The sequence below is a fragment of the Chenopodium quinoa genome, unplaced genomic scaffold, assembly GCF_001683475.1.
Source record: "Chenopodium quinoa cultivar QQ74 unplaced genomic scaffold, ASM168347v1, whole genome shotgun sequence".
In the NCBI taxonomy this organism is placed as follows: Eukaryota; Viridiplantae; Streptophyta; class Magnoliopsida; order Caryophyllales; family Amaranthaceae; genus Chenopodium; species Chenopodium quinoa.
The window spans coordinates 1,358,759-1,373,484 of record NW_018744874.1 but is presented as its reverse complement, the minus strand read 5'-3'; the positions used below and the strand labels follow the sequence as shown (position 1 = coordinate 1,373,484).

At 31.4% G+C, this 14,726-nt stretch overlaps 3 protein-coding genes across 3 annotated transcripts; 1 reads left to right on the top strand and 2 right to left on the bottom strand.

The window, feature by feature from the left end:
* Positions 1 to 5,992: 5,992 nt before the first annotated feature.
* Positions 5,993 to 7,573, bottom strand: LOC110705060 (organ-specific protein S2-like). Its single transcript, XM_021882889.1, has 2 exons — positions 7,432 to 7,573; positions 5,993 to 6,506 (listed from the first exon to the last, which is right to left on the bottom strand). The coding sequence occupies exons 1-2, from the start codon at positions 7,480 to 7,482 to the stop codon at positions 6,171 to 6,173; spliced, it is 387 nt and encodes a 128-aa protein (XP_021738581.1). The 5' UTR covers positions 7,483 to 7,573; the 3' UTR covers positions 5,993 to 6,170.
* A 1,302-nt stretch (positions 7,574 to 8,875) lies between these two features.
* LOC110705059 (organ-specific protein S2-like) lies at positions 8,876 to 10,853 on the bottom strand. The gene is made up of 2 exons (XM_021882888.1): positions 10,681 to 10,853; positions 8,876 to 9,459 (listed from the first exon to the last, which is right to left on the bottom strand). The coding sequence occupies exons 1-2, from the start codon at positions 10,729 to 10,731 to the stop codon at positions 9,145 to 9,147; spliced, it is 366 nt and encodes a 121-aa protein (XP_021738580.1). The 5' UTR covers positions 10,732 to 10,853; the 3' UTR covers positions 8,876 to 9,144.
* Positions 10,854 to 12,635: 1,782 nt separating this feature from the next.
* LOC110705058 (BURP domain-containing protein BNM2A-like) lies at positions 12,636 to 13,848 on the top strand. Its single transcript, XM_021882887.1, has 2 exons — positions 12,636 to 12,797; positions 12,891 to 13,848. Exons 1-2 carry the CDS (start codon positions 12,741 to 12,743, stop codon positions 13,722 to 13,724), a joined length of 891 nt encoding a protein of 296 aa, XP_021738579.1. The 5' UTR covers positions 12,636 to 12,740; the 3' UTR covers positions 13,725 to 13,848.
* The last annotated feature ends 878 nt before the right edge of the window (positions 13,849 to 14,726 follow it).

Here is a 14,726-nt window from a genome sequence, read left to right as displayed (position 1 = left end):
GACTCTCGTGCTCCAACTTAAGGGGAGTATTGCAAATATATTTTCCGTGATATCAGAGTATATTTGATAGAGTTTGTTTATGGTAATTGTGTTTATCTTTGTGATTATTTTCTAGTTTATAGGATACCAAAGATAAGGTAATTTTTAACAAGATTTAAGCCGTGTTTCCACAGAGTTTAGCAACCTCATTAAAAAAAATAATAATCAGTGATATGTTCATATATCTAATATCTTGTTAATCTGATTAATTTAACGAAAAAAGAGTATTTAATTTCATCAAAATATTAAGATTTTACAATTTATAATTATATTATTGATGATAAAAAAATATTAATGATTGTAATGAGCGTTGCATTGATAAAATGTACTGTAATACGAAGTACAATAAACGAATCAGATAGAGTAGATGAAAACAAAGGATCAGATTCAGATAGAGTTGAAAATAATTATTGAAACATAAAGGATGACAGACAACTAACGTTTCTTGGAGTACATTGCTTGATATTAAGCATGATTTATTAATTAACTGACCAAAGGGCCAAAGATGAGGATGGTTTACGATATGATGGTAGTGTTGGAGAAAGGCTCACCAAGAGAAGGGAGCAAGAATGGTGTCGCCGGTAGTGGGCCTAGTACCGTGGGTGGTGGCTAAACCTGTTCATCGGGCCGGGCCGGGCAGGGATTTATATGGAATGAGCTGGGTCGGGCCGGGCCAAGCCTAATCCAAATGGGTTGAACTTGTCCATGGGTCATTAAGCCCGGCCCGACCCATTTAAAATGTATAAACAAACTACAACAACTATGAAGTAAACACAATATAAGAGAATTATAAAAGGCCTTTAAGGGGCCTTATAAAGGGCCTTTAAAGGGCCTTATCCAACAAGTTAAAAGTAGAGAACTGAGCAATGTTCTTGACACAAATTTGTTACAATCAATTAACTAAGCAATGTTTTTGACACAAATTAGACACTTAAAACTAATGAAACTCAAAGCTGCTCCACCATATAAGCATAATTAACTGTCTTCCCAAGCATCTTGTGCCGAAACAGTCGCCTCATGGTTGTTAAAGTAGCCTGCAACAATAATATAAGACTTTAGGCAACATAGCATCTGAAAATAAATTTCAGATCATGTTCTGCCATATAAAGCAGAAACAGAAGCAGTAAAATAGAAGCAGTAGCAGTATCATGTTCTTCCATATAAAGCAGAAACTGAAACAGTAAAATATAAATTGTACATCTCAGCAATAAGTTCAAAATAGAAGCAGTAAAATAAAAACAACTATACAGCACCATACAGGAGTCTTATCAGGGACCAAATCTAATATGCATACTTGATGTTTTGACAATGTCAGAGCTACGAGGTCCAAAGAGCTAATGCCATGTAACTTATAAGAATAACAAATATGTGAGAAGAAAACAAGATTATGTATATATGATAACCAGAGGCAGAATATGTCGTAAATGAAGTGCAAATAGCTAATGCCATGCAACTTAAAGAAGAACCAGAAGTTAATAATAGCTGCCAGAAAATCAAAAGTAAAAAAATAAAAACAATTACCTAGTATAGGAATTACCAAAAGCAAAATAAAAACAATTACCTAGTATAGGAAACTATCATCAACCTCATCATCATCATATCCATCATCAACGGCCTCATCATCATCCGAGCTAGAATCACGATCCAAATTTGAAGGGATGTTATATTCATCACGGCGCCAATCTTGAACACAAACTAGGGCTTGAACCGTTGAGGGTTTCAATGAGCTACGATTAGAAGATATAGTTTTCCCCCCTACACTAAAAGACGACTCGGAAGCCACCGTACTAACCGGAATCGTTAGAAGATCTCGTGCCAATATTGCAAGCTCCGGAAATCTCACGACATTTTGTTGCCAATACTCTAGAATATCTAGCTCCATGTTCAAATCAAGCTCCGATTCCTCCAAATATGACTCAAGTTGGGACTTTTTTGTTTGAGTCCTTGTAATTCTTAAACTATAACTTTGATAACCATCAAAGAAGTTTTCATCTTGAATCCTACTACTTGTAGTAGAGGGAGCAACAATTGGGGAATTTGAAAATGTTGACTTATACTCATTATACAAAGATCTTAAAGTGTTCAACACTTTTTCAACTTTACACATAGCCTCATCCGAACCATATATCTTGTCAAAACAATATTCCACAAACTTTAACTTAAACCTTGGATCAAGAATTGCCGCACAAGCTAGATATATGTTATACTCGCACAAGCTAAAAATTCATGTGGACCTTTAGATGTCTCAAGTAAACGACGATGCACCATACATGCTCCCTTAAAATACATGTTAGAAGTTGGAGACTTATTGGCCGAGAACATACATGTAACATCATAAAAGAGTTTTAAAAACTTGTGAACAACACTCAAATTTTCCCATTCATCCTCCAAAGGCACATTACTCTTGGAAAGATGCATGTAATGACCCCAAATGAATAAACACATCTTTATAGTGAAGCACATTATCAAGCATCATATATGTAGATCGAGTTCCAACGAACTTGCATGTCCATACGAAGTTTCCTCTTAGCCTCTAAATGAAAATGCTTTTGAGCAGTATCATAAAAGTCCTTGCTTCTAGAAGATGATCTTGTAACAAATTTTACCAAGTTTCTAATTTTATCTAATATGTTCTCAATACAAGATAGACCGGATTGGACAATAAGATTGATGATATGAGCACAACTTTTTATATGAAAAAAAACAACAACCACTAACCAACATACCCCTTGATCCAAGACGATTTTTCATGTGCTTAACCATAACATCATTGTAACTTGCATTGTCAACCGTTAAGCTAAGCACTTTGTCATCTAATCGCAATTGATTAAGAAACATAAAAATCTCTTCGGAGATGCTTTGTCCATCAAAGGGGGGTGACAATGATGTGAACTTAATAATCCTTTTATGAAGTTTCCAATCATGATCATTAAAATGGGTGGTTATGCAAATGTAATGTTGCCAAGTATGTGATGATTTCCAATTATCAGTTGTCAAACATATTCATCCGGGTGCACTCCTCAATTTTTTTTTTAATTTCTCTCTATAAGAGGCATACAAAGAAAAAAGGTCTCTAGTTAAAGTTGCTCGACTAAATGGTTTAAATTTAGAATTAGCCTTTAACATCATCCGACTAAAACCTTTTTCTTCTACGGTCGAAAAAGAATGAGAACCTTCAACAACATATAATAAAATCTCTTTCCTTAATTCACTCATATCAAAAACAAATTCTTCATCATCCTCAATCGCCTCCCCAAGTGGAAGTCCACTAGTTCGTTTTTTACACACATCAAGCAAATGACGTATTAAATGAGATGTGCCACTATTATTGTGGGCAATTAACTCCATTTTACAATACTTACAAATAGCGATTCGCTCACCTTTTGAGTTCTTTCCTTCCGTCATTTCTCGCCAAAATTTAGATTTCCTACTCCTTTTACGCTTACGGGCGGTATTAGATTCATCAACCTCATCAGCTACCGGCATTGATGTTGTAGTTGCTTCACTTTCCATGGTTAAAAAAAACTGCAAAAGTAGGTAAAAGTTTGATGTTATTCGATTAATCAATGAATGGTCTGGCTAAATCAAGTTGGAATTCGTTTAATTTGATGAGAAAATAGTAATTTCCCTGCTTTCGAGTCAGAAAAAACTAATGTCTTAAAAGATAATGATAGCCTTACAAACGCATTCTGCAGTTCAATGCATACATTTTGTGCTAGGTTATTTAAAACACAAATAAAATTTGGAACAAATAGATTTAGACAAAAGAACAATTTATCACATAATTCAATCAACACTAGACTTGAATCTGATTTAAAGTTACCCCTAACTGCAGTAAATCAACAGATTAAACCATAATCAACCTAATAAAGTACTAAATCGAGTAGATGATGATCAATTAGCATTCAAACTTCAAAAAATATTATATAATTTAAAATCCAAGCACAAAATCAATAGATTCGTACATTATTGAGAGCGGCGAGCAAGAATACATAAATTGACATAAAAACAAACGAATTTAGAAATTAATACACGAAAACATACCTTGGTAGTTGAAGATTAAGAGCGGCGAGCAAGAAGAAGGAAATTATTAGCTATAATATGGGAATTTTTAAAAATTATAATCTGGGAATTTTTTTAGGGTTCATAATTTGGGGGAAATAGGGAATTTTAAAATTGACGTTAGGAAGTTTTAGAAACAAACAGAAAAATTAGGATACAAAAAGCCTCTCAAGTGTTACCCAATTTCAGCCCTTTTTAACTTAGACCCAAACCTTTAAAAACCCATTATTTAATAGCCCTTTAAAAGCCCACCCTATTTAAATGTTGGATGGGTAAAACCCTTTTATAAAAGGGCTGGACTAGGGCTTTAAATGGGCCCCTAACCCATTGAACAGGTGTAGTGGTGGCCCATCTTACCTTATCGACATCTTTGATAGCCCATCTGTGGTGCTCCATCTTCAAGCCAAGTAAAATGAATTGTCCTCTCGATACCACGTGAGGGTGTGTTTGGTTCACAAAATTTAGGTATGAGATACGATTTTAAAATGATTTAAATTCACTTTAAGTTTGTTTTAATTTCAAATGTGTATCGCAAACTCACAAGGTATGGGGTTTAGAAACCCAAAGGGTAAGGGAAGGTGAGTTTGTCTCATACCACACCTCTAGGTAACAAATAAAAAGAAACAAAAATCATTTTTTGAACAAAAACCAAACAAAAAGTATTAAGAATCAAATTCTAACCCCTTACCACCCTAATTTCATTCTTGATCCAAAACCTAGCTATATCAATAATCAAACGCCCTTGTAAAGATAATAGTTTTATAAATCAACTCAACTAAACAGTTTAACTTATAATTTAAGTTTAAGATTGATTCTATTCTCTATTACGTTATACATATAGAGAAGTGGATCTTTTACCAAAACGGCTAATTTGACAAAAGTATTTACCAAAACGGCTAATTATGAATTTTAATTCCAAAACTAGCTAAATTATTGACTTGGAAGTAAATTAGCTATTTCTTGTTCCTTTGAACCACCTTTGTTCAGGGTTCACTTTATTGTTTTTTTTTTTTTTTAATTTTGTTTTTTGGTTTTATTTTAATTTTGTTTTAGGATTTTTTTGTAAGTTGTAAAATTTAACGATATACAGAGTACAAATATACTAATTTTTTTCGTCTAAATTGACAGATCGTATCATTTAAATTTCAAATAGTATTGTTCTATCAACACTACCGCAAATTTATACAACGATAAGGGTTTTAAAGTATTGTTCATCTTTTTCATGCCTATTAATTGTATACTATCTGTTAATGTCATCTAATTAGAATATTTTTGAGTTTAATGTGTATATTAAATCAAATTTACACATAGTTATGTGATATATAATGGTAGACAATGAATATGTTCTCAGTTTTTTTTTTTTTGAAACATGTTTTTTTTTTTTTTGTTTTGTTTTTTTTGCCTAATTTAAGTAGAGTCTCCAGAGAATTGTTGCAAATATATTTTGTTGAATATTATTTTTCAAATTAATGGGATATCTTTTTTTTTGTTTAAAACAGGGGAGAACCCCTAACAAAAGAAAAACACACTTACAGAAATTAAAACAAAGATAAGAAAACAAACAAAACAGAAAATAAAAGCACACCCTACGAAAAACAACCTAGCTACCCTCTCATCATTGGATATCTTAAACTATGGCATTAGAATCCCCCTCCCCCCCAAAAAAAAAAAATTTCTTTAAAAAAATCCCATAAAGTAAACCAAACTAGTTCAAAGGAAAATAAGAAATAAATAATTTCCTTCTAAGTTAATAAGTTAGTTAATTTTGGAATTAATATTAATAAGTAGCCCATTTGGTAAATAATTTTGTAAAAGTAGTCATTTTAGTAAAAGATCCTAGAGAAGTAGAGAATGTACTCTCAAAAAGGAAAATGAGAAAAATAAATCAAAATTACGCGCATTATCAAATAAAACTTTAATTAGGTAAGAGATCGAGATCTCTTTTAGGATGGGAAACAGTACAAACATATAGAAAAATACATAATAAGCAAGTGTTACAAACCTGAAATACATGACATATAATTAATCCATCATCAATGCATAACAATGCATTAAATATATTATTCTAATTATTCATTGTAAGCAGAAACATTTGGGATTGGTTCAAATTCATCATCGAATAACTTCTTGGACGCTAGTTTATCATGGTGCACTAAGTCGTTGCAATCTGCCTTTTGTGATTTCATTTCCTTTGACTTCATCGCATTATCATCATGGTAAGCTGAGATATTAGGAATTGGATCGAAGTCTTTGATAAAACCTGTAATTATCGTGTCTTTCTTTTCATGACCTTCGTAAGACTTCTGATTTATAAAGTCCTTGAGAGCTTCAGGCATCGGCTGCCCCTTCATCATGTCTCCCCAATATGTTTGCGGGTCTTTTCTCCCTTCACTCGAGCTCGTGAGCTGTACATTTGTAAATTGACATTATTAATACATACTTTGGGCATGTTCTCTTCAATTCACTACTTCATTTCATTTCAGTTTACTCCGTTTTTAATTTCTTTCTCTTATAAACAATTCAGTTCAATTTAGTTTAGTTCAGTTCAGCTGAGCTCGGTAAATAAGAACAAACCCTTCGTACTAAGTACATTTTAATTAGGACTAGATCAAAATAATTTGAAGGAACAAATTTAAAGGCAATTAACTTGAATAACCTCGTACACACTAATAAACAAGTACGTGTTTATGTAGCAATATAAAAAGTGCATGAATAAGCTTAATTAGGGTGCATCTTACAATAAGACCCAATTTGACATTTTCTTTCTTATAAATTGAAAATAATTTAAAATATTCTCCCATATTAACACGAAGCACATAGAGTATAACAATAACTTGTAAAACATAGTCTTAGCAAAAAATAAAATAAAAAAATAATAATAATATAATAAAATAAAATAAAATAAAATAAAATTCGAGTCTACCTAGTATTTGGTTATTATTAGCATTCTCTTTTATGTATTGTTCAAATATCAAAAATATATTAACCGCTAATATATGATGAAGAATATTTGGATTAAAAAAGTATGCATTGACAAATATGCCTAAATAAAATGTGTAATATGATATGAAATGGAGGAAGTATAATTAAGTGTAGTGTTACTAAAACTCGTAATGTTATACTATGCATTAACAATGTGATTATGAGAAAGCAAAAGATAACATAAAACTAGGGAAAAAAATTATTTTAACTATATACACTACATTCCATACTTTATTAATTAGTCGATTCTATGTACTGGAGATCGTATATTCTATATTTCAAGCCTTCTTAATTTAATTGTTAGGTCTATTAAGAAAAAAATAATAATAATAGTTGTGTAGTGCTTACCAAGATAAGCGAGAGAAGAGCAATGTAGAGGATTCTGATGTAAGATTCCATATCTATCTGCAAATCACTACTAGTAGTAATCTTTTAGTATGATATATACGAAGTATTATTGAATTGTTGTGTACCCTATTTATAGAATTTTAGGGCAAGCAAACGACAATCAATAAATCAATTATTTGATGTAAGAACATATAATAGTAGAATTCACATTATTCATGCCAGGATATATTAATAAAATAATGTATGAAAATTTGTTATATAATAATAAACAAAATAAAAATCTTATTTGGTAAATATTTTTAGTGGCAGACCATGAATATAAAAATTATCAAGTGGATTACCTATTTTCCAAATATACTTGCTGCTATTTTACCAATGTTATTAGAAAAATTATTATTATTAATTTTTTTTTTATACAATAGCCAATAAATAATGCACACCATCTTCTCCTTTACTAAAAAGACAATAATAAGGTGTACTGTGCATTTGTGCTACATCATTTATGCGTGACCTGTGAGCAATCTTTTAAAATCAAATTCAGTGACAAAAACAAAATGTCAATAATAAACCAGTGATAATTAACAAATAAAATCTTTTCATACGTATCAGTTATTTGAACTTATATTATGATTTTATCTCAATTTATACCATCTCACCTTAAATTAACTTATTTTTAACTTGTAAATTAAAGGTGAATAATCCTTATTTTTTTACCTATGGTATGGATTTAATTAATTTTTCGAACCTTATCTTACTTGGAGATGTTAATGCTTATTTGAATTTATTCATTTTCTATATACAACGTCATGAAAATCCGGGATAACCATGTCTAATCAAGTTTAACAAACTAGATAAGTTCGTTGAGTGGAGAGGACCAAATTGTTAATAATGTCTTTGATTTAAGAATGCCTGACTTATATTTATAGTTGTAGATGGAATATGGAAGAAATGACCAGAAGATTCTAAAAATTCCTCCATTATTATTGTATTCATGCTACATGTATCCGAAAGATTATACTTTGTTGAACATGAACAGATGTTCCACCGGATAATAGGCTAAAGTATTCATGCTACATGTATCCGAAAGATTATACTTTGTTGAACATGAACAGATGTTCCACAGGATAATAGGCTAAAATTTGGGCCACACCCAACTGATAATTTCTTCAAACGTTAAGGATTACATTAAAGTTTGTGCGATCATACATTGGAGTTCATTTATTAAATAAAGTTTTTAAAGTTCATTACTCCGTATTACATTAGAGTTTGTGGATAATTTTGGGTGATTAAAGTTCTCTTAACCTGTTAAAAAAAAAAAATAAAGGTTCTCTTTGGTCATAGACTCATAAAACTATTCATACAAAATGATAACTTTTTCTTTAATCTTCATATATAGTTCTCCCTCGTTATATAGTTCATATATAGAGATGAACAGATGATCTCAGGACACATATATTAAAAGATTTTATTAACGATACATCAGAAAACTGCACTCATATAACTATTACACGAGTATTCTCACAAAAAGAAAATGTGAAAATAAAATCTGAATTGCGCAAATTATTATAAACCGAGTAAAACCTTCAGGTCACGTACATAACGAGACCTCTTTTAGGATGGCACACAAACATAAGGAAAATACACAAGCAAGTGTTACAAACCTGAAATAATACATATATATAATCCAATGCATTTCTTTTTTCTTTTGTCTAATTAGTCATTGTAAGCAGAAATATTAGGGATTGGTTCAAATTCGTCGTCAAATTTCTTTGATGCTAGTTTATCATGATGTTCTTCCTTGCAATCTGCCTTCTTTGATTTCAATTCTTTGGAATTCACACTATCATCATGGTAAACTGAAATATTAGGAATTGGATCAAAGTCTTTGATGAATTCTTTGATTGTTTCTCTCTTTTCATAAGAACTTTGATTTATGAAATCTTCTAGAGCTTCAGGCATCGGTTGATCCTTCATCATGTCTCCCCAATATGTTTTCGGGTCTTTCCTCCCATCACTTGGGCTCGCGAGCTGTACATTTATAAATTGACATTAATAATAATACTCGTACTCCGTATGTTTGAGTGAAACTAGAGTAATTTGAATAATATAATGGACAATTTAAAGGGTAATTCGATTTTTACTTATCTAAACTTATTAACCAGTTCTAATTTAGTTATAAATTAAACTTGGGTAGCCCTGGTTAACTCTTATCACAACTTATCGGAATTTATTTTTCCTGAACTTATCTTATATGAATTTATCTAAACTTATTAACACTTATCTGAACTTATTAACCTTGAAATAAGTGGAAATAAGGTGAGCAAAACATGGCCTAATAGTAAAAAAATTAAGGTTGTTATTAGAATAAACAAAGATTATTGTATAGCAATGACATTCGGCCATTTGTTGTACATCATTTTCACAGATAAAAGCTTATGGACTTTATAGAAAATGGTATAGACGACGACAATGTTAAGGAATGATACAATTGAATACAAACCCTTTAGTAAAAAATGAATGAAGCACTTCACATAGGTAAATATATAAATTACATGTACATGCATGAAAAAGTGTAGGGTACATCTTAAAAACACCCTTTGATTTTTCACACTAAGTTAAAATAAGGTAGATGGAATTCAAATTAAACCATGCATCACTCTGTAAGTACTAAACTAAGCTTGTAATTAAAGAATTAAAAAAAAATCACTCCCTAAATTGTAATATATTATCAATGAGAATATTCAATGTGTAATAGGTTGTACACCAAAAGTTTTAAAATTATAAACCATTTCCTTTAAAATTTTATTAATATAGTAGCAGAGGTCGCCCTAGTTACTCAATATGAGAAAAAAAGTTTGTTTTTCAAAGAGTTATAAGTGTAATATTATAGTAAAAGGTTTCACCCCTAAATAACCATTTCAAGTAACGGTTTAGGGTAATGCGCTATTTATGTAGCGGTTTAAGCTAAAGGTAAAACCGCTAATTGTTTCTTAAGTTAATTGAGAAACTTGGAATTTCTCACGATAATATGTGATCATGACTATGTGCTCCACAATTTTATTTTTTTAAGCACTCTCTTTTATCATACTATGCTACTACATAGATTAGCTTAATTATATAAATACATGCATAAAACATATTTTTGTATTTAATTACTCGTACATGCACAGATTCATAAGAAATAGTATGATGATTTTAACAAGATGGAGTAATTATTATGCAATAATGAAAGGCAATATAGCATATTACCAAGTTAAGAGAAAGAAGAGCAATGAAGAGGATTTTGATGTAAGATTCCATATTTGCAAATCTCTGATCTTTTAAATTTATTTTCTTTTTATTTTTATTTTTTTGACAGAAACTAATCTTAGGATGAGATACTGTTGAATGTTGATGGTTTGCTGTGTGGAATAAAAGTGTTATTCCCTTTCCCCCTATTTAAACAACGTTAGGGCGATCAAATGACAAACATAAATTAATGGAAATTAATTACATAATGTAATAACAACAAATATTAGGAGAATTCACATGATTCATGCCAAAATCGATCAATATTAATATAAAGTACAAGAATTGTATAATTAGTAATTTTATAATACATAATTATCTCATGATTAATTTTTGGTAGGACCATAAAATATACGGAGTGAAATTATCAATGCAAGTGGAGTACCTGATTTCCATGGACCTATGCTTTTTGCACTTACTTTTAATAAAAATTAAATTCTTTTTATTCGAATAGCCAATGAATGATGCACAGAGTTTTGAAGTTTTCTTATACAAAAACAAAATGGCAATTACATAACTCTATATTATTTATGCATGGGGTGACCAATCTTTATAAATCAAATTCACTCCTTTCAAGAAAAAACAAAAGATCAATAATAATACTCCGCTCCAGCTAATGACAAATCTTTCACATATGCAATTCTGTAAATAAGTTACCTAAAATGTTGATTGTCTAGATCATATGTAACCTACTACCACTTTTAATAGTAGATTCTTTGGATCCTCTTTAATGGTTTATGTATATATATTGTATATTCGATTGGTTTGTTTAACGTGTGCATATATGCTAATAAGCAAATGTTAAAGTAATATACGCAGTCTATCAACAACTTTCCTGGCCGGTCAAATTTTAAAGAAAAATCCTATAAAAAAATGGAGTAAATAGAGGCATAATGATGATGAACCTAATTAAGGGAAATTTATAGGATTCATCAATTGAATTTAATTAATTTTGAATAGGTTCTCATTATACAGCATTTGTTATAGAAATAATAATCTTATAGATGAGCAACCTTGTGTCTTATTGCGTGACATCAATATTAGAAAATCTCATGTCTATTTAATTAAACCTCTTATAATTTGTCATAATGGTGTAATGTTGGTTTATCAAGAATACACAAGAAAAGCATTGTGCGTGAATTGTTGATTAATCGCCATAGATGGCTTAGAACCAATAGTTCATTATCAAATGGATCGATCTTTCCGTTCTAATACTCTATCCGAGAGTTATCAATATTTACCTCTACCTTTAGGCATTAAGATAACAATGTAAATCAAACAAGATTTATTCTTCTATAATGAAATTCAATTTTATGTCTAGGTAAAGGATCTATGTAAATTACCACTCCAAATTAAAATTTTTATGCTATGTGCCTGTGTCTAGTCTAGCTATCTAGGTTATTAAGGTTTTCAAAACGCCTGACCATACTTGTGACTAGCTTAGTGACCTCCGATTATATTGAATTATGTTCATTAATTAATGTTATTAAGAGATTACATACCTAGAGCACTTTTTTTTTTTTTTTTTTTTTTTTTTTTTTTTTTTTTGAAAACACATACCTAGAGCACTTGGTTAAAAGATTTCCTCCAAAAGTTAAAGAGCCTTTTAACCACATACCTAGAGCACTTGGTTAAAAGGCTCTTTAACTTTTGGAGGAAATCTTTCCGTGATCTTGACAAAGGGCAAAATACAATTATAAACCATATATGTTGATGAATTCTTCGGGTAAAGCCACAATTGCAAGTTTGCCCGCAAAATTATTGACTCTAAATAGTGCAAATAAAAGGTCGAAATTTTGCACCTATTATGAAACGGAAATATTTTTTGAAAGATTGATGTGGCCACATGTGGGGTCCAGTAATATTGTCTAATGTCATTCAAATTAAATAATATGTACGTAATGTATTATACTAGCTTCATCATGCATTATTGCATTACATCCAAACTACTGTAATAATTTAGCCTTATACTGCTCTCATCAGTCATCACACATTCACACCAACACATTTTTCAAGCTAAGATGCATTATTCTCAATTTACTCGGTGGAGTTTGGCTCTACATTTTCTTCTACTAATGGTTAATCATCTTCTTAATTACCCTCTACTACATATAATTTGTCTTCAACTTAACCTATACTATGAATTGACTTGATTTTAATTTCTTTGGCAGATTTGTTATGCCGCAATTGGAGAAAACGTTGCAAGCAATCCAAACGATGAAGGAAGCCATGAACATCATCATCATCAAGGCCATTCAACAACACCACACATGGATCATTCAGTGCAAGTATTTTTCACCCCTAAAGACCTTAAACTAGGAAATATAATACCTATCTTCTTTAGAGGCCGAAACCCTTCTTCGAGTTCTCCTCATTTTCTTCCTAGGGAAGAAGCCAAGTTAATACCTTTCTCACCATCTAAACTCCCTTATCTTCTTAAACTTTTCGGCTTTTCTCAAGCTTCGTCTCAAGCTAAAGCCATGGAAGATACTCTAAGACAATGCATCATAGTAAAACCTATCCTAGGAGAGACTAAATTTTGTGCAACTTCCTTAGAGTCTATGCTCGATTTTGTGCATAAGATTTTCGGACCAACAACAAAATTTAAGGCCTTGACCACCCAAAACTTTGCGAAATCTGGTAGTATTTTACAAAATTATACCATAGTAGATGAACCTATAGAAATACAAGCTCCGAAAACAGTTGCTTGTCACACCATGCCTTTCCCATACGTTGTGTACTATTGCCACCACCAAGAAAGCGAAAGCAAAGTGTTTCAAGTTTCATTAAAAGGTGAAGAAAAGGGAAGTGATAGTATTGTACAAGCTGTTGCTGTTTGTCATATGGATACCTCTCAATGGAGTCCTAACCACTTCTCGTTTCGAGTTCTAGGAATCAAGCCTGGTTCATCGCCAATTTGCCATTTCTTTCCTGCTGATAATCTTGTTTGGGTGCCAATAATATCTAATTTTGAGGGCTTAAGAGGAAGTGTTTCAAGTATGTAAAAATTTGATTAGCTTGTATGCTATTCTGTTAACGGAGTAATAATAATTGTTGGGGAATTTATAGTACGTTTCCAATTGATTAGTATAGAAATCTGTGTAATATCAGTTGATGAATTGAATGTTTTGTTATTGATTTAAAAAGCTCATTTGGTTAGAGCTTTCCTTCCGATTGTAGGAGATCATGGGATCGATTCTCACCCAGCCCCTGTGGGCTGTGGCTCTCTAAACACTAAAAAAAAAAAAAAAATTAAAAAAAAAAAACACACTTCCTATACATAGAAAATTAGAAAGAAATTATTTAATTTCTTTTTATATTCTCGATCTATCAGTAATAATTAAATTAAAGTTGTGATATACACTGCTGTTATTGCCTGTTAATGTTCATTTAATTTATCATTTTATGGCTTTGTGGGACTTGGGACTTGGGAGTGTGATATTGTGAGTTGTGATGTTGGGTAGAGGAGCTATATAATCTGAAGGCCCCTGCATCATATTGACACCGATGATCCAATTACTGCCGGCCTGCCGCGCCACTGCCTGGTGGCTGGCAGCCTCACATCGCGGCCGAACCGTGTTGTCGTGCGGAGTAGGGGTGAAGCCACCTAGGGTTGGTCGGGCCGTGCCTCCACGGCTCAAGATTTATTTATTTTAATTGGTCCTAAACTCCTATGTAAAAAAGGTTAAAAGATTTAAAATACTTAACTACCTTCTTGTGTTGTGTATTCACTTGCCTCAATAACTTTGCTCCTAGTTATAAGACTTATAAACCAAATCTTATTCCCAATTCCAATAAACAATTTTTTTTTTTTTTAGAAAACATCGGAGCCAAATTATATTAATACTAAAGTGTCAATCAAAACATATGAGGCAATCTCACAAGGAAAATGATTGACCCAAACATTTTCGCCTTCAAACGGAATTAACTTGGCTAGGTGATGGGCAACCGCGCGTATTGCCATCCCTTTTAACATGAGACCAAGATACATAATTAAAAGAAAGAAA